Here is a 24,015-nt window from a genome sequence, read left to right on the forward strand (position 1 = left end):
CTGGAATTATCACTTTCATTTATTTTGGAATTATCACTTTCATTTATTTTGGAATTATCACTTTCATTTATTTTGGAATTATCACTTTCATTTATTTTGGAACTGAAATTATCTGTTTCATTAAAACTAGAATTTTTTCTTTCATTTATTCTGGAATCATCTTTCATTTATTCTGGAATCATCTTTCATTAAGTCCGAATTATCTTTCATTAAGTCCGAATTATCTTTCATTAATGCTGGAATTATCTCTTTCATTAATGCTGGAATTATATCTTTCATTAATTTTGGAACTGAAATTATCTCTTTCATTAATTTTGGAATTATCTTTCAATAATGCTGGAATTATCTCTTTCATTAATTTTGGAATTATCTTTCATTAATGCTGGAATTATCACTTTCATTTATTTTGGAACTGAAATTATCTCTTTCATTAATTTTGGAACTGAAATAATCACTTTCATTAATACTGGAATTATCTCTTTCATTTATTTTGGAACTGAAATTATCTCTTTCATTAATTTTGGAACTGAAATTATCACTTTCATTAAGTTTGGAATTATCTTTCATTAATACTAAAATTATCTTTGGTTAAAATTTCGAATTTTTTTTTTAAGTTGCGCGTTTGCCCGTATCTGCCTGTTTTTGTTTCAAAAAATGCTTGATTAAAGCTGCAGAATTTAATTTATGAGCCCATAATTAATTTCAAAACATCCTAAACGATATGGATTGATGCAAGTGTATAATATAAGACAATACCAAGACATTAATTCTCATTTTCGTGCTTGAGAAGATGTAAATAAAAAGCTGAAATTAATGTTATTGCATGGGTATCTACCTCAAAAGTGGGTCTGGCTCATTATTTTACATTTGATTTTCTGGGCTTCGTATCTATAAGCGAACTCAATGTTTCGAAAATCCAATACAATTTTTAAAATTATTGATGTGGCGGAAAACCCTACTAAATTTCCGCATTTCTATGATAAAATCTGCAATTTTAACATTGATCTCTATGGGCGATCGTGTTTATTTGCACCGAGTCACGTGGTATCCTTGCATTACATTAGATGTAGACGACGTCGCGGCTGCTGAATACTCCCTCCAGTAATATAAGCTCCATGACTAAAGTGATGTTTATTTGTACTTGGGTGTTATCTCAACAACCATAGGTATGTATTTTTCCAACTGGCGATTTTTTTAGGGAGAGTTTGTCACAGCGATGGTAGCCTGTATCGGAAATATCGTCCAAAATAATCCATCATAGTCTCGCCCCTGATTCAACAAGCGGGCCTCCATATTTGTTGACATGAATATCAAGACGGCTGTAACTAGCGGTTAGATATCTCATGCAGTGTTTTTGCTGCTATCTAATGTTGAGAATACTTACTAGTTCACAGTTTTTCGTTCGTTTTTTGAATATTAGGCGGCAGCATGAGTCCTATTCTCCCTCTTCTGATACATTGATTGAGTTTTCACTATTCTCGATAGATGGCAGTAAAAGATAAAGTGCTCAGTGAGTATTTGAACTCAGAGTTATACTGACCATATTCTTCTGAAAAACATACGGGAATTCAAGTCCTTAAATACGGAAAAAAAGCAGGAATTTCGGCCCATTATTGCCAAAAATGATGACAAATACAAACAAAACTGCTAATTACTGTGGAAATCGCTGAAAAATTGCCAAAAGCAATAATTTGTTTTTGCATAATCATCAACATCAATGACTGATTTCAATTTCATAGTCAATGACGTCATGACGCAGTAAATTTGTGTTTGTTGTTGATTATTTCATTGACTTTGATGGTTGAACGAATGCATTGACTGCGGATTTCTGCTGATTGCGCGCTTCGAAGGTAGAACTCCATGATCAAGATTCATCTATTCAATCCGCCATTTCTTATTTTGTTTGCAATCATGTTTTATTGATTACTCCATCGATTATCAAGATGCGTTTTTCTCGTATATGAGTGTGAATATGGGTGCATTTAATTTGGGACGTGATTACTATCTCATTGAAATGTATTATATAATAATCATGATTTTGTGTTATAGTGAGCTCAAGCATTGTGTGAAATCGAAACTAGTGTTTCTACTTTAAATAATATCTTAAAAGTGTGTATAGATATGAGCTTTTATGTATTGAACTGCTACTATTAGGTTGCCAGGGATTGGTAGATTAGGGAGGTGACCAGATTTCCTTAAAATGAAGCCTGACCATCCAGCTGATACTCACTAAGTACTCACATTTAAAATGTAATGAGTAGGTATATGAAAAAAAACCTAATATTTGTATTGTAACCAGGGGCCCGTCCAGACTCTCTTTTACTGTTCCTGTGAAAATGATCATTACGTTTGGGAAAAAGCAATTAAATTTATTGAAAAAGAAGCTATCAAGTTTATTTATCACCCAGGCCCGGATGTTGTTGACCTAAGTAATGCCTTAAATTTAAAAAAAATGGCCTGAAAACTCTGAAAGAATTTCCTAAAAATGACAAAAAATGCATCAGAATAACAATACAAAGTCTTGGAAAACCAGTTATGTTCAAAAGTCTAAGGAAAATGTTTCAAGACAGACAAAATCACGATTTATTTTTCCGTTTTGTTTCCCCTGTCCCTCTAAACAGTATTTTATCATTAATAATTTGATGATTTTATCATTTCATTAATAATCACCAATAAAATTTTCCTTAAAAAAAAATTGTAATTTTTTAACGGGGTATGTTATCTGAAATCGAAAAAGTACAGTTTTGCATTGTTCTGCAACATGCCCTTGGCTGACTGGAAATTTTCTGCAGTTCCCATAATAGTGCTTTCTACAATTTTCTTAAAATTCTTTTTGATTGTTCTGCAGTAGCACTGATTGTTCTGCGATGTAAGTCGCAGATTTTGGCATATTCTGCTTTGGGGCAAATATGTACCGTAAAAATGTATTTATCCACTTAATGAATAAAAAATAATATGTTTATTTGAACCTCTCACCTTTTTTAAAGGTATGATTAATTCAGAATGCATCTGCATTATATTTCAATATCAGATGTTTTCCATGTTTTCAAAATTGAAAGATCTATTGACTGCAAGTAAAGTCTTATACTGAGAGAAAAACTTCTCTCAACATCAAGATAAGATGTTATAGGGGCATAGTATTTAAAAAAAAAAACTGATTCACTTATAGTTAGGTCCTCTTCAATCTCGAAATTTTAAAATTATAAACATGCTCTCTTCTGTCTGGTTCCCACATTTGGATGAAGATATTTTTTTGTAATGTGTACTATGCTTTTTGTTCAAATTGAATTCTTTTATCATGACTAAAGTCATAGTTTAATTGTTTAAAAAAGCAGTTTGATTGAAGCTTTTATGAATGATATTTTCGATAATATTACTCGATGTAATTAGCACACACATATACAGTAAAACCTTGATAAGTCGTCACCTCAAATTATCGATAAATTATGACGGCTTAAGCGGAGTGATGACTTAAGCGGAGTGTCATCAGTTTCAATGTGCAATGTTGTGAAAATCGTATAAATTTAAAGAGTAATATGAAATTTATTAAAATAACAATATTAATAACATTTTTAGATCGTGAAAGAATAAATAATTGCAATTTTTTACCTTTTTTTATCTCTTAATTAATTTATTAACTTAAATTATTGTGGTAAAACGCACAGTACACTTTGATTTATACTAGTAATTTTTAATTTAGACTAACAGAGCAACTGTTAGTCTAAAGCTATAAGTAGCTTTTCTTCATAATAAAACTCTCTATTGCACATTAATTTTACATAGACATCAAATTTAATTATTTTAGTATTTTAATTCTTCATCAGTAGTTCATGATGCAACTACAAAGTAATCTCAAACACTTTTAACTTGGTGGAGGGGCCCTGGGCAGGGAAAAGTAGACGTAAGACCTCAACTTGGGAAAGAATGTCTAATTTTTTTCAACAAAGATATTTTGTTTAAATTTCAAGCCCCAAATTAGTAGAGCCCATGCTTTCTATGATTATTTATTATCCGTGCCGGCGCAAGCATTGCACTTTGTCTTGATTAATTTGATTCTTCGATTTACATAATTCTTGATTTCCTTGCACTAAGTGTAATCTTTGACGTATCAATAAATTTTGGTTTTTCCCGGAGATGCCCTGGGGTGGGGGGGGGGGGGGGCTGAAATGCTTGTGTTGCTTCTTGCGACAGAGCCCGGGTGTCTTGCGGTTTCTCCAGTTTCTCCATTAGCGGCCATACAGAAATGAGATCTCGCTTGAACAGTCCTCAACGTTCCAAAAACCTTAGTTGGCGAATGAACTTCCCCAGCGTAACTTTCGTTACTTAAACTGTTCCGTTTGGGTACATAGGATTTTATGATGACTTTTAAGCATATGGCAATGCTGTTACCAAGCTCTTTATTGGTGGCTTCTTTGCTTACATTTATTTCACTTTTGGCGACTTCACACCATACTTTCAGACCCTTTTATCTCGCCAAAGAAAAAATTACCAACACTTCGCCAAAAAAGGGGATTGTACTAGAGCTCTTCTCTAAAGTAAGAAACCGGGCCTGGATGTTGATGACATTTCAATTTTTTCCTTTTTTTTGGCAACTTTTACTTTAAGGACATTTTTTTAAAGTTTCAGGGAATCTTTCTGCATTTTTAGGATATTTTTCACATTTCTTGCTTGAACCTCCTTTTAAATAAATTAGAATTGTGAATTAATTCACAAATTATTAGTTATTTAGGAAAAGAGGTGAATGTTTTTATTAAATGTCCTTTTCCTGGCTTTTTTTTCTAAAGAACTATGTAATTGAAAATTACTCTCACTTTACCATTTGTTTCAGTTCAAAACATCTATTATTTCTTAAAAGCCTGTGTCTTCGACGCGCTTAGTTTTTGGTCAGGGTTGCAAAACATGTAAAAATGTCTTTCTCCTGGCATTAGACAACCAAATGAAAGGTTTGATCATAAGTTAAGGGAGCGGGAAAAGGTGAACAAAATCAAAATTATTTGGTCGCAACATCAAGCTGCAGTAATGTCTCATCTAAAGACTTTGTTTTGAGAATGCTATGAATGCTCTAGAAAAATGCTAGAGACAAATTAAAAATCTATTGTCCCCCATAAGATTGACCAAAAAAAAAGAGAAACACAAATAAAAAAAAGAAATTAAAATGTAATTGATAAAAAAATTATTCAGAGCATCAGTGTTTGTCCAAGTTGAAAATAAAATAAATACCGAAATATGTGAAATATGATTTGGGTTTCATTGCAAGGGGTAAGCATAAATATCAAGTTAAGTGCTGAAACAGGCAAAATGCCTTGTCGGGTTAGCCTATCTCTTAACATGGTTAAATTTAAATTAGTTTTTTTCCCATCACGAATTTTTAAGAAACTTTATTTCCGATGATAGGCTATAGATAGATTTGTGTGCAGGCCTAATTTTTTAGCAGAAAAGACTGAAGATACTAAAGAAAACGCCAGCCTAACATCTTAGGAAATTAGGCTGGCGTTTTCTACAAAAATTAAATGCGCTAAGTGTGATTTTTGCCTGAGAAAAACCGTCCTAAAAATGTCTAGATAAAGATGAAAGAATAAGAATTTTTAGGTTGACTTTTTTTTTCATTTTTGTCCTCTTTCATGAGAATGACCAATGTATTAGAATTCCCTTGATTTAATTTCAGCATTTATTTATCTTTCAGATATCTAATTGTGCAGACAAAAATGGCTTTCACCAGGATTAAACAGGAAAAGAATGGTAAGAAACAATAGTTTTTTCCCCCTTTAAATTGATCACATTATTACATATTGACAACCTATCTACAATGCTATTTTCCCCCCTTGATTCACAGGGTATAATTACTTTGGCTTTTTTTTATTACTTTCATTTTTTGCTCAGGACTTGATTACTTGTAAGATGAGGTACAGATGCATTCCTTAGGTGCATTTAGTGATATTTTTTATGAATTTTGCAAAACGTTTGAATAATAATGACAATTGTTGTTTAATACTCTTTGTTATGTTCATCTATAATCATGCTTAATTTTTTTCTTTTCCAAATTAGATATTGATGTTGCAAGAGCAAAATTGAATGAAGCATTGCGAACAGTTATAGAAAAAAAGAATGAAAGGTGCAGTTTTTTGTTTTTTTAGTTAGCTTATATTGAATTTGGTATTTGCCATTTGGGATAGCAAAATAAATCTTCTTTTTGAAGATTTTTGTGCAGGCCTAATTTTTTAGCAAAAAAAGCTAAAGATACAAAAGAAAAAGCCAGCCTAACATCTTAGGAAATTAGGCTGACTTTTTCTTCGAAAATTAAATGTGCTAAGTGTGATTTTTGCCTAAGAAAAACTGTCCTAAAAATGTTTTTGTTTTTTTCTCACTAGTCTGAGGTGTATTGTCCCTTCCATGCTAGAAGATACATTGTCATGAAATCAGAAAATTTTGTGTTATCCTTCGATTCTAATTCACCATTCACACACCCTGCATTTGCGTCACTTCAGCCTAAAAATGTTTTTTCCTAATTAAACCAGAGCTTGACAAATCATGAAGAAATTTAGTTGACAGCCAGGTCCTTAAAGGCCTAGAATTTTTAAAAAAAAAAGTCCAAAAATAATAATTTTTGCCATTTTTTGAACTTGACAATCCACCTTCTAAGTTTAAAGAGATGCTGACATAAATTCCAGAAATCTTAGGTTGTTCACAAACTTTTATTCAATAATCACTCGTAGAAAATTTAGAAGCTCCCTCTACAAGAATATTTTCTTCTAGTCTTGTTTGGAAATGCCTGTAGTCTAATGTTAAACGACTGCCTCTCGATATAACAATAATCCCTCTACACAATAATAATTTTTCACGGTTCACGGAGCATTGTTTTATCAAGATTTCCCTGTGTACAGTTGAACCTTGATTATTTGAGCTAATGGTGGGGAAGGTGAATATGTATAATAGAAAAACATGGTTAAACTATGGGAACGAAAAAAAAGAGATTTAACATAACAAAATTGGAGAAAAAAAGAAGTATATACTCATATTATTCATGCTAAAAAAATCTAATAAAACTTTACACTTATTGAAGGATAGCCACACTACTAATGTACTGGGTTTCATTGATGGCAGAAATACATTAAAACCTATATTATCTGGGATAATGTTGGGGGAGGTGATCATAAATAACCAAAAAACATAGTTATCCTTCTCCTGTCAGCCATTCTGCACAGCTACCAAAAAGTACTGAGAGAATGACACAAACAGGAAATAGCGCTGATCCAGCCAATAAGCTATGCAGTCACGTGACTGCATCTGAAGTTACACAATTCTTGTGTCTTATCTTTCAGTTGTGAAAAGAGCAACATTTCTAGTAACACTTTCCGGCATTTCCTGTAATTGACTATAAATCTTCAAGTGTCTGTCGCCCCAGGACAATGTCAGGTTTTTATGTGTGCCTATGGGGACTGCCACTTCAACACATTGACATGGAAATTCAGCTCTGAGGGTGGGTGGGGGGAAGGGTTGTTGCATTTCTGTAAAAGAAATGAAGAAATACAGTATGATGAAATGAAAATGTTTGTTTTCATCATAATCTTCACAAAATATTAAATTGCTAGTGGGGAAAAAAAGCCAACAACACGGATAGAGAAGAGCTGAACATGAAATTTTCTGCGCATAGATAACCGTGGTTCTACTGTATATCTAAGAAAAAAAATGAAGAAAAATCTGCAAATTTATCACCCTTGTCTTCATGAGGAGGGCGGGACATTACAATTGGGAAAAATCTATCTAGACTTATGTCCTCAGTCTTAGAACAAATTAGTGATGTGAATTGTGAATTAGAATCATTATACTGTCACTTATAATAAGTCAGTCATCCATATACATAGCATTCTTTTCACAATATTGTTTGAAAACCAGATGGTAGAAACATCCAGGTTAGAGATTGTGTGGTATCACAAAAATGGTGGCTCCATGGCCCCACGAGGGGGGGGGGCAGCTGACAGGGCTCTAGCCCTGGGGCCCGGGACAGTTCTTGTCATTTTTTGCTTTTTCACGCTATAAATTAACTATAGAAGGGGCCGCAAAAGATCCCAGCCTAGGGGTCCCTCTCTAGGATGTGGGGACCATGGGTGGCTCTCTACCTCATTTTATTTCATTATTGAATTGCTTTTTTAATTGAACCACTATTTCTGTTTACCACAAAAGATTTAATAATTAATCCTTTTCTTTCATACACTTGTTCATTCTAATATTAAATACTCAATTGTTACTTTTCATGTCTAATGAGAGCCATCACCGTTGGCTCCTTGGATATCTATTATCTGTATTTTTTTGTGTTGATTAATAAAAGAAACCGGGTTTATCCTTGCAGCCATATATCTTCGATATGTTTTATCTTCTTTGTTTTATCAAGAGAATCATTGAGGTTTTTCTTTTATTTCTGAATTATTATTTTTTCTGTCCTTTCTATTCAGCCCATCTTCTTCTGATGAAGATTCTAATAAAGGAAGCACCATTGACACAGTAATCAAGAGGTATCTATGCTCATTTATTTGCTTTTGTTAATGCACGTTTTAATGATTCAAAAATCGATGAATACAAATATTTCACTTAAATGCTTCACATCTGCATGTATTATTATCATTATTATGGTCTTCCGTTTCCCCTCATTCTATTGCCACAGGTTTCTTTTGATTTCTTTTTCATCCATGTCATTCCCATAGAATATATTCAGGGTCACAAGAAGACCATGTGGCACCTCTCCCCCTCTCGGTTGAGAACTACTGTATTAGAGCTATTTTAAAATATTGCCTATGTTTCAGTGAACCAGAACCAAGTCCCGCTGCTCCAACTGCAAAGAAGCCACCTCCCAAGATTCAGCGTAAAAGGAGGAGGAAAGATGATGGATCAATTCGTAACTCCAGTAAGCTATTTTTTTCTCCCTTCTAAGTAAACTAATCTCATACATCTCTATGTATAATAAATAACAATCAAACATTGTTGGTGAAGGGTATTTCACTGTTTTATCCGTTTGTCCCTTTAAAAATTATAATCATATTGCAATGTGCGTGAATGTTAAAGATCAGTGATGTTGTTGCTCTTCATTACTTTCAGATTCCTATGTGATGAAGCTTTTTGATCGAGCTGTAGATCTATCGCCATTCACAGAGGACACACCTTTGTATCCAATATGCAGGGCATGGATCAATAATCAACCTCATCAGTCATCAGCAAATAATTCAGACGATGAGCAGGTGAAAGATGAACAGCCACATCTAACTGAGATACTCGATGATTTCGAAAAGGTGATCATATTATCAAATTTTCATATTTTTCTAAACCTGAAAGAATTACCCAGTCCTGGAGGACAATAGCCGATATTGCCATGTGGTAAAAGTGTTCAACCTTTAGGAGAGTGTGGGCCACTCCACATTGATTTGAAAACGTATTGTGCCCACTTAATTAAGTGATCTGAAATACCATCGCAGGTTATTGAAATCACCTGTAAATGTGATGCAGATCACTTGAGTGATCTGGAACTATGTCACAGGTCACTTAATTGATCTGTAAATGTTGCTGCAAGTCACCTAAATGCTCTGGAACACTCCCACAGGTAGCTCAAGTGTTCTAGAACTGTGGTGTGGGCCACTTAAGTAGTCTGAAAATGTGCTGCAGGCCACTTGAAGAATCTGGAGCTGTGCCGCAGGTCATTTAAGTGATCTGTCAATGTGCTACGGGTCCCTTAACCCATTAAAGACGACTTTGATTTTTTGAAAGAAAAAACACTGAGTGGGACCACTCCCACCATTTATTAGCGAAGAAATAAAATTAAAATTTCGGATGGCAAATTTTCTTAGCAACTGGTGTTAATGGGTTATGTGTGTTCCAGAAATGTGCCGTGGTAATATATAAATATGTCGCCTGGTCACTTGAGTGATCTATGATTATGTCACTTGAGTGATCTGATTATGTCACTTGAGTGGTCTGGAAATATGTTGTGTCTGTTTAAGTGATCTATCAATGTGTCCGCAGCCACTTAAATGATCTGGAAATGTGCAACTTGGTTCATTTTCACGAAATTAGATTTGAGGTCATGGGCCACATCAGATGACTCTGAGAGGCACATTTGACCCATGAGCCACGGGTTGATTATATAAGCCATATGGTGATGTAGCCTGGGATTTGGATGATGTAGCCTTGATTTAATGTTCCTAATAAAGTATTACTACAAAACATCACATGCACCTTTGAGGATTTTTCAGCGGATTGTGCATGGTAGAAAGCATTTGTGTGTTTATGCATGTATGTCCCTAATGCATTTTTCATGGTGTCTGAGGGCATATGGCATGCGTTTGAGAAGTGCTGCTGCTTAGTTTCTGAATTATAAGTGAAAGTCGAAGACACCTGAGCTTTCGTTGAAAGCCTGAACTTGTGTACTGTAATTATCGTGTTGCTGTGCCACCTGTTCTCTGTAGAGATACTCTTTTTAAATAGGAGCATGGCTTGCATTTGTGCCTTTAAGTTTGAAAACCACAAAATTAATTTCAGCCGACCATCAATGTGCAGCCTGCAAGATTTAACCCAAGCCTATACATAAATATACACTGTATATATACAGTGCAATCGTAAATTTCTGCCATATGTAATGAAAATTATGACTTAACTGTGTACATGCACCTCACAGAAATTCCCCTGTGGAATTTCTTCTGTGTATTATAGAATTTTTTTAAAATATTGAATTTGATACTAAAACGCTCCTTCATGCGCATAATCATCATTCTAGGTTACCAGTGATCAGATTGCTCGGGATGCCATATACCAACTGCCTCCTCCACTGACCTTTGCGAAAGATTATTCAAAAGACTTGAGGATCCCATCGCCAATCCCTGTTCCAGAGGAAGAATTTGTCATTTGCTCAGTGAGTTGATAATGCAACATTCTATGTCTATGGTATTTATGTCAATTTCAATGAGTGTGCTGCCTTGCGACATCTTTTCAGACGTGCCAACTTTTGAAATACAGAAATCCGGAGATTCTCCCGAGGGGGGGGGGCCTCGATCAAAAAAAAATTCAAAATTTTTTTTTTAATCAATTAAGAAAAAGTTACATCCCCCCCCCATCCCAAGGCAGGTTTTGCATTGCCCCGAGCAGAATATAATTATATGCCAGTCTTTCCATGTAGGATAGAGAAATCACATCTACATACTATTCATCAAATGTGTTTCCTTCTGTGGATGCTATCAGTGATTTTATCTTGGGTATATGAACTCTTACAAGCTTTATATTTATTTTTTTTCTTCTTAATTAGCTTTATATAGCTTAAAGTTTTATATTTTTTTTCTGGAGATGTTTAATCGGAAGAAACAATTAAAAAAAATTCAAATTACAAAGCTGCCGACGAAAAAACGTGTTTATCGCACTGCTGTTAATGGAATACAATAACGATTATACAGGAATTTCGGCAACCAAGGTACCTCAATAAATTATTGCAGATAAACGCTACGAAAACAAAGTCGCGTTTTTGCCAGTTGCTTAAATATGGTCACAGAGACTTTTAAGGCTGCTCGCGCGCGATGGAAATTACTACGGCTGTCCTCTATTGGTGTTTTTCCTAACGACAACGGTAATCATTGACGCCACGACAACGTGAAAGCTCGTGTGAAATCTAATTTTCTGCCAAAATCCGGAGAGCGGGAGGAAGGATGAAAAATCCGGAGTCTTCTGCCTATATAAATCGGGAGAGTTGGCAGGTCTGTATTTTGCATGATTTTCATGATTCCCCCCCCCCCCCCCCCCCCATGAAAGCACTGCCAGGGAGCTTAATGTCCATGGGGGGGGGGGGGCTACATGATGTGATCTGGTGCTATAATTTTTGAGTGTGTCTGTAAATATGTGAGCGTTTACTTCATGTTAAATATGGGGCTGGAGAACATCACTTTGTGCTCGGGGACTCATTAAGTTGAAACAGCCATGTATAGAACCACCTACAAGAAGCAAGCTCACGGAATTCTGCGATTTATAGTCTGGGGTAGATGAGAATGCAGGGTGATGTGTTAGGAGGGATGATTAATTGCTTAGGTTCGTTTGATCATCTCATTACTTATTTTATTTTCCCCATATAATTCAGCTCTTAGAGTTGGGATGAGATCACTATTTCCCTTCTGGATGAGGGTAAGGGGGGGGGGGGTTACAAGAATAAGAAGCTCACATTGTGGAGAAAATGTAATTTAACGGGGAGAGGGTGGGGGACATGGGCTAAAAAATATTGAGAAACACTACCTTAGAGTAGATTTTGGAATTATGATGGAAATATAGTAAGCAGCTATGACTCATCGAGGGCAAACCATGAATGATTCCCCCTGTTTCATAAAAGAGTCTTCATGTAAGAACTAATCAGAGACTGTTCTGGGGTGAACATCAACACTGTCAACAGTTTAGATGATGTTGAATATAAGTCCACAATTCTCAGTCTCCAAAGCTAACATATTTATTTATCATTAACTAAGGTTTTCAATCTCTATGTGGTTCAACTTCCTATAATATTTTGTTTGAATTATTTTGCTAACATATCAGGTTTTTCATGAGTTTATTCCCCCTCTTATGTATTTTTTGAAGGACACGGCTGGAGCACCATCTAAGGAAGATCTCATGAAGAAGCACATGGAGCGGTGGAGGACAGTCAGGCAAAAGTAAAACTAATTTCTATCGTAGTCTGTCCAGTATTTGAGTGTTACACTGTTTTAAATAATTTTATCCCATTACTCATAATCTGAAAGTTTTATGCATATCATTCAAATTATAACATGATTTTGAATTTTGTCTTATCAGTGGATATTTTAATATGAAATAAATGAGAGATTTTCCTTTTACTAATTTTTTGAACTTTGAAATTTACATGCTTTTTAAAAATTTCAAATGCTTCTTCCTTAGGTGGAAAAAAGCTGCACAAGATAATGAAGATCGCTATAGGAAGAGTGGTAAAGTTCTCAGATCAGTATTTGAAAGGTAATTTATTTATTCCACTGAATCAATTTGCTTGGACATGTAATGTGAATAACTTGGCATTACTGATATATTACTTCACAAAGTAATCGCATCTTATCCTGATGTGTCATGTAGTCTTAGAAAGTAACCTTAGAGCTCAGAATGCTACCACAGGGAGTCCCACACTGAGGGGTTAACACACCAACCTCTCGTTCAATATAAAAAAGACAGAAATGTTAAATGCTGCCTTTCGGAATCAATTGTAGGTTCTGGTCTAATTAGCAGTGTGCAGAAAATAACCATGGTGCGACAAAAATGATCAAGTGATCAATTGGAGCTCAGAAATTTTTTTTCCAGTGTTTCATGTTGTATTGGATTATAAAGCAAGGCATAGCTATATGTTATAGCTATCAAATCTGTCGATATTCCATAAATCTTATAGTTCATAAATTTTATTTGAAATGGAAAAGCACACACACACTTTTAATTTCTGTGACTTTCATAAAAATGTATTCTTCAACTATGTTTCTTATATATTTATACTTTAGGATAATTGTTTTCCCGCCCTAGATCGCAGGCCAAAGATGACACAGATAGTCATGAACATTGGGAAGCAGTAAAGAGTGTAACATAAAGGTAGTATGTGTGCTGTGCAAAGCCATTCCGAATTCAGAGATTTTAGAGTATTATCTGCAGTCGAATATGTGAGCAAGACTGATTCTCTTCTTTGCAATATCTTGGGGAAAAAATTTCATTACAATTCTTGTGTATAGTTCATGATAGCACAATAAATCACATTTATCCATGACAGCGTTTTTGTTTCCATGACAAAGTCCTTTAACCTTCAGTGTGCTCCCATCATCCAGGATGATCTAGATTGTTTTTTTTCAAAGAAATTTTTTAACATGAAGTTTTTAAAATGACATATAGATGGTGTATGCATATATATATATTCTAGTTTTCTTCTATCATTTCTCTATTTTCTAACACGTTTGCATGTAGCATGTGAGATGCTTTTACATTGTTGAGTGGTGGTAGAGTGCCTACCTTTACCCTGATCACTCTTTGTATCACACTTTTTTTTTGATTGTATTATACAATGAAATCTGTACAAAATGGAACGTCGAGACAAATATTCCATTTTTGACACGTTTCCATTTCATAAAAGTATTAATCAATGAAGGGACTATTTTTGATTCTGTGGAAGACAGGTTTCTGTCTCATAAAATGCCTCATATTTCAATTTTTAAAAGGTTTGGCTTACAAAGTTTTTGGCTAACGAACATGATTCCGGAATGAATTACCTTCATTAGCCAAGGTATCACCGTATTTGCAACATATGAATTTGAGTAACGTCTTTAACAAAAGACAACTAAAAAAAAAAGTGTTTTTAATCAGCTGTTTTGAGAGCAGCATTTTTGTGACTATTACTGAAACCTAGGGGTTAAGTACATGCAGTCAAACCATAGTGTAACATCACTCCTGTGGGCAAAATAAAAATTATTTCATAGGTGGGGCGATTTAATGATGAGCAAGCCAGATTACAGGGTGACATTTACAGGCCTTAACATGGATTGTGCCCAATTTCTAATTCTCGAGTTTATGATCGACACTGAATTGAACACCTCATTTAACTCCTGTGCAAGAATAAGGATTATCTTGATTTGAGTTTGAGCATATCATATGTACAAGTTAAAACTATGTCGTTTTTTCAATGATGATCATACATATGCTTGTGATTTGAGAACTGTTCTGGAAGACAACTGAAACGTTGCTCAAGAAATATAAACACTGAGAAACAAAACCCTTCCACTTTTAAAAAAAGGGTTTATTTTAGTTGTAATAAAAGGTATTCACACACGACTGAGAAAACAATTATAAAATTCACACACATTTCCATCGCCAAACTCAGGTCGAATCAACATACAGTGAAACCTCTATATAACAATTTTCCATGGACTAGAGAAAATTGTTGAGAGATAGAAGTCGGCAATCTCTCTGACATTTTCACTCGTCGAATAGACTCATTGAATGCTGTGATTCCCTACTATTTCATTGTGTGAACTATATTACTGAATACATCCAAAAATTTTATTTTCTCTTTTTCGTTAGAACATCAATTATTTTTAAAGTATGATTGCAATTATGCATAAAAGGTCTTGTATGAATTATTTTTGTCCCAGTTTAACTCAGAGACTCATTGGCCATCTATTAAGATGCCACTGCAAATTAGAATGTGTGTGTGTGTGTGTAGATTCTCTTGCATACACTCAGAACACGCATTCCGGCATGTGCCGATTCGTTAGAAATTATAAATACCTCGGTATGAGTTAGTGGCCTGCAGGAAGTTTCAATGTCCTGTGATGTCTCAAAATCTGTGCTAATAGAATCTAATAATATAGATTCCGCTTTACTTGAGTTAGTAACTACCACATAATTTCTTGCATATAATCAATAAATTGTTCAATAAGGGAAGCATCTTAATTTTTTGATGCAAATCATAGACCACTGTAGCTTTTTTTTTAGTTGCAGAAAGATATCTGGATTCATAGAGCTTGTCACATTGAATGTCTTAATATTATGTGGGGAACAAAGTTCTTGCTGGAAATGATAGGTGGCACCAGAGAGCTGCAGTAATCATGTTTACGGCCTAATTTGAATACTCTAGATTGTTTTGGAAATGTTAAAGTGTGTTCTAGTAATAAGCAAAATTTTGTTAGCTAACACTTAGGTGTAATATGGGGCATATAAAATTTGTCGAATCATTTGGTTTAACTGGAAATCCAAATTTATTGCTTCCAGTGCGGCAACTACTACTACTTAACCGAACATGTACCTCGTACACATTCCTTTTCGGAATTTCTATCGGCACATGCCGGAATGCGTGTTCTGAGTGTATGCTTGGCCCTAACGTATTTATGTTGTTGAGTTGTGCTTGTTTCGTGTTCATGCTGCCATCTGACTTCCATTTTCTGAAGTAAGGATGGAAATGCTTGAATTTTCATGTTTTGTGAGTATCAACAACGACGATCCCTCGACAATCATGCTGGAAATTACTCTGTGAGAGGACAAAAGAGGTTGCCTGACACACAAGGAGGCTCTATTGTCTGTCTGGTGGGAACACCATGGAATAATCTGTAACTTTCTTCCCAGTGGACGAGCAATCAATGAATTGTGACTATTTGGACGATGTTCATGAAATTTTAAAGCAGAAAATGACATCACTCACAAACCGCAAGGACGTTCTTTACCTCCAAGGTAATGCTAGGCCGCACACCGTTAAAGCCACAAAGATAAAAATTCAGGAACTGAGTTGGGAACTTCTGGACCACCCTACATCCTGACTTTGCTGCCACTAACTTACACCTATTCTTCTCTATACAGAATCACTTGAATGAGAGCAAACTGAACACTTTTGACGAGTCCAAAAACAGGGCTGGCAAGTTTTTGCCGAAGTGGAAAAAACCGCGGTAAAAACTGTCCCGGCAAAAATTCACAGAATTTAAAAAAATTGGATTTATCTGTTTTGAATTCTATAAATAGATAACCATAAAATCTTTTACTTATGAATTTTTGGTAACAAATCTGTAAAAAAATGTTTTAGATGTATATATTTTTTTAAGATCAAGTAAAAATCCCCAAAACTGGTTAGAAATCTTTCTTTACTTTTCAAAAATAGGGGGGGAGGAATAGATCTGCGAAATTGTTTTTTCTGTAACAAAAATGAATGCCTCCTCCTTCCTTCCTTATATCTGTTTTGCATTCTGAATAAATTAGGCCAAGTCCTCATTTTTTCTTTTTGTTCACTAGAAGGGAAAAAAAGAATTACTAGGGTGTAAATCTATTTTTTCCCTTTTCCCAACTGTGTCCTCTGATTACCAGGTATGACAGCTTTTATGTATTTTTTGGGAATGGACAAAGATAACACCTTTCATCAGTAAAGTGGTTAATGGAACAAGTTCAGATAATCTTGACTTGCTCTATGAAAGTACAGTATTTTAAACTAAAATCCTTTTTTCCTGGAATCTGTTAACATTTCATTAAGCAGACAAAGGGGTAGGAGGAGCAATAGAAGGAGAGATAAGCATTACTGCCAGTCAAGCAGCTTGCCTAAGTCCTTTATCAGTACATATTTTCTCACCACAACCCACTAATATGAACAATAATGCTAGGATACACACAATGAACATAGGAGTGGGAAAAACAACTATATAGGTTTTTGAAGTGCATCACAGTAGAATGGGGTGGGACTGGAGGAAAATACTAATTCCTGCTCCTTTCATTGGTTTTGGCAAGTTGGTGCTACATTCTTATTGCAGTACTGGTCACTATCCTAGACTAAAATCACCATTTACACCTCAGTAGTTTATGTATTTATCCCTTTTTGCTAAATCTTTAAATTGATAAGTAAATTGTAATTTTTAATCATTTATAATTTTTGATTAAAAGCGGAAGAAAAAGAGATAATGTATGGCATTATTTCCTAGAATTGAAAAGTGATGGCAAAGTTTTAGCTAAGTGCTAAAAATGTGGTCATGTGCAAAGTAATAAAGCTGCACGAATGAAAGCACATATTGCCCCAATCGCACATATAATTATGAACCTTCAACTTCTGTATGTGAAGATAGTGAAATTTCTCTTCCCGCTCTAAACACTGAAAATCATTATTTCCTAGATGAAGAAAATCCATCTATCAAGAAATTTAAAAGTATTCAACAACCTTTAGATGTATTTGTTCAAAAGACGAGCAAAAGTGAAAAGGATAAAATTGATGAAGCAGTTGCAAAGTTCTTTTTTGGGTGTAATATTTCCTTTTCGGTCGTGGAAAATGAACTTTTTAAAAATATGCTAAAACTGTTGCGCCCAGGATATAGCCCACCATCTTGAAAAGGTCTTTCAAATGACGACCTCACCAACATTCATTTTGGTGGAAAAGGAAATGAAGAAGGCAGTATCCAACAAAAGTGCAACTTTAATAATAGATGGTTGGAGCATTATACATAATGATCCAAGTACTGCAGCTTGTATCCAAATCGAGGAAAACTCATATCTTGTGCATGCAGAAGATTCTGGAGCAACGAAGAAAACAGCTGAATATTTAACTGAAAAATGCAGAAACAATAAAAGACCCGCAAAGCAAGTTTCAATGTCAGATAAAAAGTGTTGTAACAGACAATGCAAAGAACATGGAAAAATGCGGCTTGAACTGAAAGATACTGATGAACTTATAACGTATGGATGCTCTGCTCATTGGCTGAATCTTGTTGGTCAAGACATAACACCATCAACAGTTACCAAAACATGTGATCAAAGTACTTCAGGAACCATCATTCTCCAGGTGCTTGGGTCAAAGAATGTGTAGGTTACGTTAAACCACAATTACCCTGCAGTACTCGCCGGAACAGTTAAATAATTTGTTTAGAAACTTTCATTAAGAATCACTGCTCCTATACCCAGATTATTAATGATCACTCAAGAGAAATTCAGATTGTTAATGATCACCCAAGAGAAATTGACTCGAACATTGGGAGAGATTATAATCTCTACTGCAATGTTAAAGAGTTGCAGTTGAAACCAGTTTCAGATGCTTTAAATAGCATACAGAGCAGTCATTCGACATTGGCAGATTCCTGTCATCTGTGGTGTTCTCTACTAAAAAAAATCTGTTTTGAAGTCTCATATAGCAAGTCCAAAAGCATTTCACTCAAGCAGTTCTACCATACCATTTAGTTGCATATTTATTACATCCGAAATACAGAGGAGAGTTGTTAAATTATGAACAAAAATAAAATGCTCGAAAGTGGTTACAGAGTGTAGATCCCACTTACATACCCCTAGCAATAAAATTTGATCTAAAGGAATCTCACCATTTCCTGAAACATACTTTTCTGCTGGTGTGATTGAATCGGTTGTTGCTAACAAATGGTGGGAAAGTATTTTTGCAAATTAATAGCACATTTACAAATTTGTCCTGCCGCTATAGAAAGGACATTCCCAAACTTTTCATTCTGATATCGGGAATAAACTTTTATTGGAAACCTCTTCAAAACTCCTATTTTGGTATGAAATGTTAAAAAAGAAATAATTATCACAATCATCTCTTTGCTTTCTCCAGAATGATGATCTCAATGAAATAGTAAATTTTTGTTTTCATATTTTTGGTTGCTAAATATTCATTTTTATACCATGTAATTTTATAAGTTTTTATATTCAAAAGACTATTTCATAATTGAAAAACTAAGCTTGGTATGTATTAAAGTAAAAAAGAATAATTTTTGCCTGGTTTTTTCCACTTTTTGCCACTGTCCTGGCAAAAATGGATTTTTGCCAACAAAAACCCGACTCTGGCCAAAAATGAGGTAGTCAGTTTTCTCAACTTGAAAACTCCCTATTTTTTTAATGAACCTTCCAAAAATTGAAATAGAGATGGTTGAATGTTGTGGATAATGATGGGGATTATTTCTGAAAACATATTTCTTGGTTTTTTTTATACCCTTTTTTCCAAACAATAAATCTCTGGCAAGAACTTTGTTCTCCGTCGAATATCTAGCAAACACATCCTTTCTGCAGTAAAACCAATTATTTGATTTGATGTTACAATGCTGAATTACACGTTATACATTATGTACATGCATACTTATTTATTTACAAATATACATATATATATACTGATTTCATAATTTAAATTGAAGAATTACACTGAATAATATTCTTCATAGATGCACAGCACAATATTGAAAGGTTATTTTCTCTTCCCGGGCATGTGCATTGAGCAATTTTAGTTACTGATTTGCAATTTTATGCATTTGGCTCACAATAATTACATTATGTACATAATATTTTGAATTACATTGTACATATTTTTCTACAAAAGGTACTCACAACATTGTTAAAATGGAGTCCTAATACATTTTAGCTCATGTATTTGCTATGATACAAATAAAAAATGACTCTTGATAACATTACAACACATTTGTATAGGCACAAAGCTTAGCCTTAAAAGAGCGCCAATTTTGTCTATTTACAGGGATCAGAAAGAAAGTAGTGGCCACATTGCATAGAAATAGGAGAGGTTGTCACAGTTTGGACAAAATTACAAAAAGGGATGTTTTGGCCAAACTAAGAGAAATCTAAATATTCAAGTTACAGAACACCAAAAGCATGTCTAAAAAGGACATACAATAGTTCAGGTATTGCCCACTTATGATTTTGAGAAAGCAACACACAATTTTGAACTGAATTTTCTCGAGGATCTTGATCATCAGAAACTTAGGATCGTCAGCTTGGGCAGGCTTTATAGGCCTCGGCAGAGGTGGGGGTCTTTGCAACAGATGGCACCCCCAATTCTCATTCAAAGACCACTTAGGCTCAGCAAATACTGAAATAGGTATATTTTCCAAATGACCAAAAGTAAATCATCCCCCCCCCCCAACGATTTTACTTGGGTACAATTTCTGATTACAAGGTTATGACGATCGCTCTTCATTGCAGAGCCGAAATATGTAAACTAATTAGAAGAAAAAATCTGTTTATCTTAAAAATATGTGAATTAAAACTAGGCAAAGGTACTATATTTTTTGATAATAAAACAATACTCATATTGTGCTAATGAATTATACGATGAACTAATTTCATCATGTAATTTTAAATAAAAAAAGGTGCAAAAATGTATTGAACCTGCCAACAAGGATTTAGTTACAATTCTGCCATCGTACGATCAACATGCAAACACAATAACACATATTATCTACCAAAATGAACGTGGTTCAAAATATTTCAAACATATTTACAACATACTAGGGTAATAACTCACTAGCTACATAACTTAAATTACCTTTTCTTATTAAGTTTTATCAGACACTGATGCAACAAGATACTCTGATAAGAAAAATCTAACCTTTACAAGTTAATGGATTGGCAGCACTTCATTGAAATATATTGTAAAACATTTCAGGTTCTTTTATTTATCAGCGTAAAAACAAAGCCCCAACATTCAGGCAAAACAAAATAACTGAGCAATGATCACTGTCAGTAAATATAAAATTCCATACAATGTTTTGAAACAAAATGAACATCAATGTAACAGCTTTAATTACGTTCATATCTCAGAGAGAGATGGGCTAAGCCATTAACTCTGACAACACATTGAGATTTATGCAGCCTATGCTACGTCCTCGCCTTTTGGAAGAAAAACTGAAAGAGAAAAAATTTATCATCAGATAAAAAAAAGGTTACGAAAAATAACATGTGATGATATAAAACAGAGGTGCGACATCTTTTTCATTCTGCACCAAATATGTGATATTGCTATCACTCGCAGGCTGGAAACTGGTATATCAGGGTCTGTGACACAAAAAAACTGAAATTCAAAATTTGTAAAGTCAAGATTTTGAATTACAATGAAACCTTGATATAATGATACTCTGCGTACCAAGAACAGTTGTAGAGAGATTTATCACTATATCAAGTATCATTATAGTAAGGTTTCACTGTTTCATTAGGGAAAATGGTAACACAAATTTTGCTGGGAACCCTGTATATAGAGTGACCATATGACCTGCATTTTACACGACATTCCAGTAATTTTTGTTGTCCTAACTTCTATAAAATGTCCTGTTTATTCCCATATTTTTGACAAAGCTAACTTGAATTCTTATTCTTTATCAAAATCAAGGATCACGTTTTAATTCATTGCATTTTTCTTGCAGTAACTCTTCATTTCTAGTCATTTGCTTTTTTTCAGCAATTTTGGCAACTTCAATTACCTCTGACAATTTTTTTAGCCATAGTTGGTAACTTAATTAAAAAAAAAAAAATTTCCCTGTAACTGGCAACTTGATTTTCACAAATTTTTTTGCTACACTTTTGACAATCTTTTTTTCTATAAATGGCAACACTTCTTGGCAATTTTTCAACGATAATTGCCAATGTCGAGTATAGATCCAGTTTGTATTTTGATGGTCATCTTAGAGATAACTGTATTGCGTCGTGTGTCTTCATACTTTCCTACTGGTACACTATTTGTGCACCGGATGAAGTCACTTGTCAGAGGTTATGTGCACCCCGATATAAAAGGTGTCTATGATCCCCAAAGCAGAATGTGCCAAAATCTGTGACGTACATCACAGAACAATTTGGAAGAATTTTACGAAAAAGTGCAAAATACTCTCTTACACGAATGGGGATTTTTACAGCAGAACATTTCCAGTCAGCCGAGGGCTCATCACAGAACAGTGCTAAACATTCTGCATTGGGGTCTATAATTAAAGTTGAGCTGTTTACAACCTTAGCTACCCATCAGGAAACCATGAATTTTTGGGAATATCTCAATGAATGAATGTGAAGAATTCCCCTAAGTCCCCTTTCTAAAAACAGAAAATTTATGCATCGCTTTTGGTGCATCACCACATGCTTAGAAGAGTTCCACCATGCTTGGAAGAGTTATAAATTCAACTCCATTCTGTTTAGTAAAGAAATGGGAAAGGTTTTGTTGGGATGTTTAGATACCCTGCTATGGTGATCTTACTTGTAAAAAAAAAATTGGCATGTAAGCGAAAATTTGCATAAAAAACTTTAGAGTGAAAAAAAGTTTTCTTTCATCCTGTCATTCAGACATTCCAAAAGTTTCATAACTTTGGATGGGTAGCTAAGGCTGCAGAAAGCTCTGAAAACACCAGTAATATCGCACAACGAAAAACTGGATTGTTTTGGGTTGAAATATTAACACACTGGAAACATTTGAAAAACTTATCGTGATCACACTTCACTTATGTTTCCTGTTAGTGTTGTGGAAAATGAATCATTGTTTGGAGTCTGAAAATTACCACTGGAAATGACTAGAGCCCCTGTGAGTGGTCATAGTGACAGACTCGGACTGAGAGAACCCGGGTGTGAGATCTCCGTTAAAAAGTCTCGCCACAGAGAGCAACAGTTCTACAATGGTACAAATATTGAATCTCATTACACTTCACTCCTGAAATATAGATGGTAGCAACTGAAAAATCACAGACACAACACTTTATATGCACTCAGACACTTTATATGCACTTGAGGTCTGTTAGGATCACACGCTTCCAGCACAACTCACTCAACTAGTAAATTGCCCATGGTGATAGACCAGAGTTGTGTTCAGTTTTAAAGAAAGGAAGCAACTAGATGCAATAAAAAAAATGTCACATGTAGTAATATGTATTCGTAAGATTGCTCCCATTGCATATAAAGTAAAGTGCACGTCCTCCACTACAATCTTGAGTGAGTGACTGATCCCACTGGATTGCGATTTTGTGTCTCTAACCATTTCTGGTCAAGTACAGTGCGATTTAAAAAATAATAATTTTTTATGTATTTATGTCCCACCTGCAACTGCTTTTTCCCATCTTGGGTAGAATACTTTTTCGCTCTACATGAATATACAAAAAACTGAACATTTACAAATGTTTTGTGCATGACTTTAAATATAAATGATTAGTGAGTGCATATTACTCTCATTTTTGGTTCTAGTCAGAAAAAGATGACATTTAACATGTAATTTATCGAGACAGGAAAATGGGATGAAACTCCTGTGATGAATATCCACTCATAAATGCCCAGAAGTTTTAGTGTATTGTACACAGGGTTGTAATTACTATTATACAGGGGGAGGGGTTGCATAGCTAACAGCTTTTGCACCCCCCATTTTAATGGCAAACCGTTGGTTCTAGAGGCATACTTCCAATTAGAGTACTCAAAATAACGTGTGGACCTCACGATGTATATGTCATTCATATTGCAAGGGGTTGTAGTTATTAAAATAAGAAAATTAAAATTAACTTTTTATATGGATGCCACATGCTCAAAAACCCATTAAAAAGTCGTTGCCCTGTCTCTCCTGTGACCAACAAAATAAATTGATAGTTTCTAAGGGCACTGAAATATTTAAATTCCAAAATCAGAGAAAAGTTGGGAAAAAGCAGCGTGAACAAACGGGAAATCTTTTTTCCCTCATTTATGCTGTTTCCCCCAAAAATTTTCTCCACTTCTTGAGTTAAAATATCTCAGCGAATATTACAGTTAGAA

General features: G+C 34.5%; 2 protein-coding genes across 3 annotated transcripts in view; one reads left to right on the top strand and one right to left on the bottom strand.

Moving 5' to 3' along the window:
• Nucleotides 1–1,743: 1,743 nt before the first annotated feature.
• Nucleotides 1,744–13,770, top strand: mip40 (Myb-interacting protein 40). 2 transcript variants are annotated; one of them, XM_089234083.1, is made up of 10 exons: nt 1,744–1,850; nt 5,684–5,739; nt 6,046–6,112; nt 8,451–8,510; nt 8,799–8,899; nt 9,091–9,281; nt 10,760–10,894; nt 12,592–12,665; nt 12,907–12,981; nt 13,509–13,770. In XM_089234083.1, the coding sequence occupies exons 2-10, from the start codon at nt 5,706–5,708 to the stop codon at nt 13,528–13,530; spliced, it is 759 nt and encodes a 252-aa protein (XP_089090209.1). In that variant the 5' UTR covers nt 1,744–1,850; nt 5,684–5,705; the 3' UTR covers nt 13,531–13,770. The 2 variants fall into 2 exon arrangements, with proteins under 2 accessions (XP_089090209.1, XP_089090208.1); XM_089234082.1 differs by having other exon boundaries at nt 13,531–13,770.
• Nucleotides 13,771–19,524: 5,754 nt separating this feature from the next.
• Nucleotides 19,525–24,015, bottom strand: part of LOC149083566 (exportin-T-like) — a 34,383-nt gene continuing 29,892 nt past the window's right edge. Inside the window, exon 24 of the mRNA XM_089234084.1 lies at nt 19,525–21,153. Within this exon, the coding sequence (XP_089090210.1) occupies nt 21,127–21,153 (27 nt within the window). The 3' untranslated portion in view covers nt 19,525–21,126. The remainder of the gene's footprint in view (nt 21,154–24,015) is intronic.

Source organism: Pholcus phalangioides, unplaced genomic scaffold (assembly GCF_987345545.1).
Source record: "Pholcus phalangioides strain wild (caught in Gottingen) unplaced genomic scaffold, Ppha-v1.0 ptg000008l_1, whole genome shotgun sequence".
Classification (NCBI taxonomy): domain Eukaryota; kingdom Metazoa; phylum Arthropoda; class Arachnida; order Araneae; family Pholcidae; genus Pholcus; species Pholcus phalangioides.

What these genes read in the sequence shown, in the direction of transcription:
- mip40 (XM_089234082.1), top strand. Translation starts at nt 5,706, where the DNA reads ATGGCTTTCACCAGGATTAAACAGGAAAAGAATG. An exon ending in GATTAAACAGGAAAAGAATG is followed by an intron (nt 5,740 to 6,045) that starts GTAAGAAACAAT and finishes TTTCCAAATTAG; the next exon opens with ATATTGATGTTGCAAGAGCA. An exon ending in TACTCGATGATTTCGAAAAG is followed by an intron (nt 9,282 to 10,759) that starts GTGATCATATTA and finishes TCATCATTCTAG; the next exon opens with GTTACCAGTGATCAGATTGC.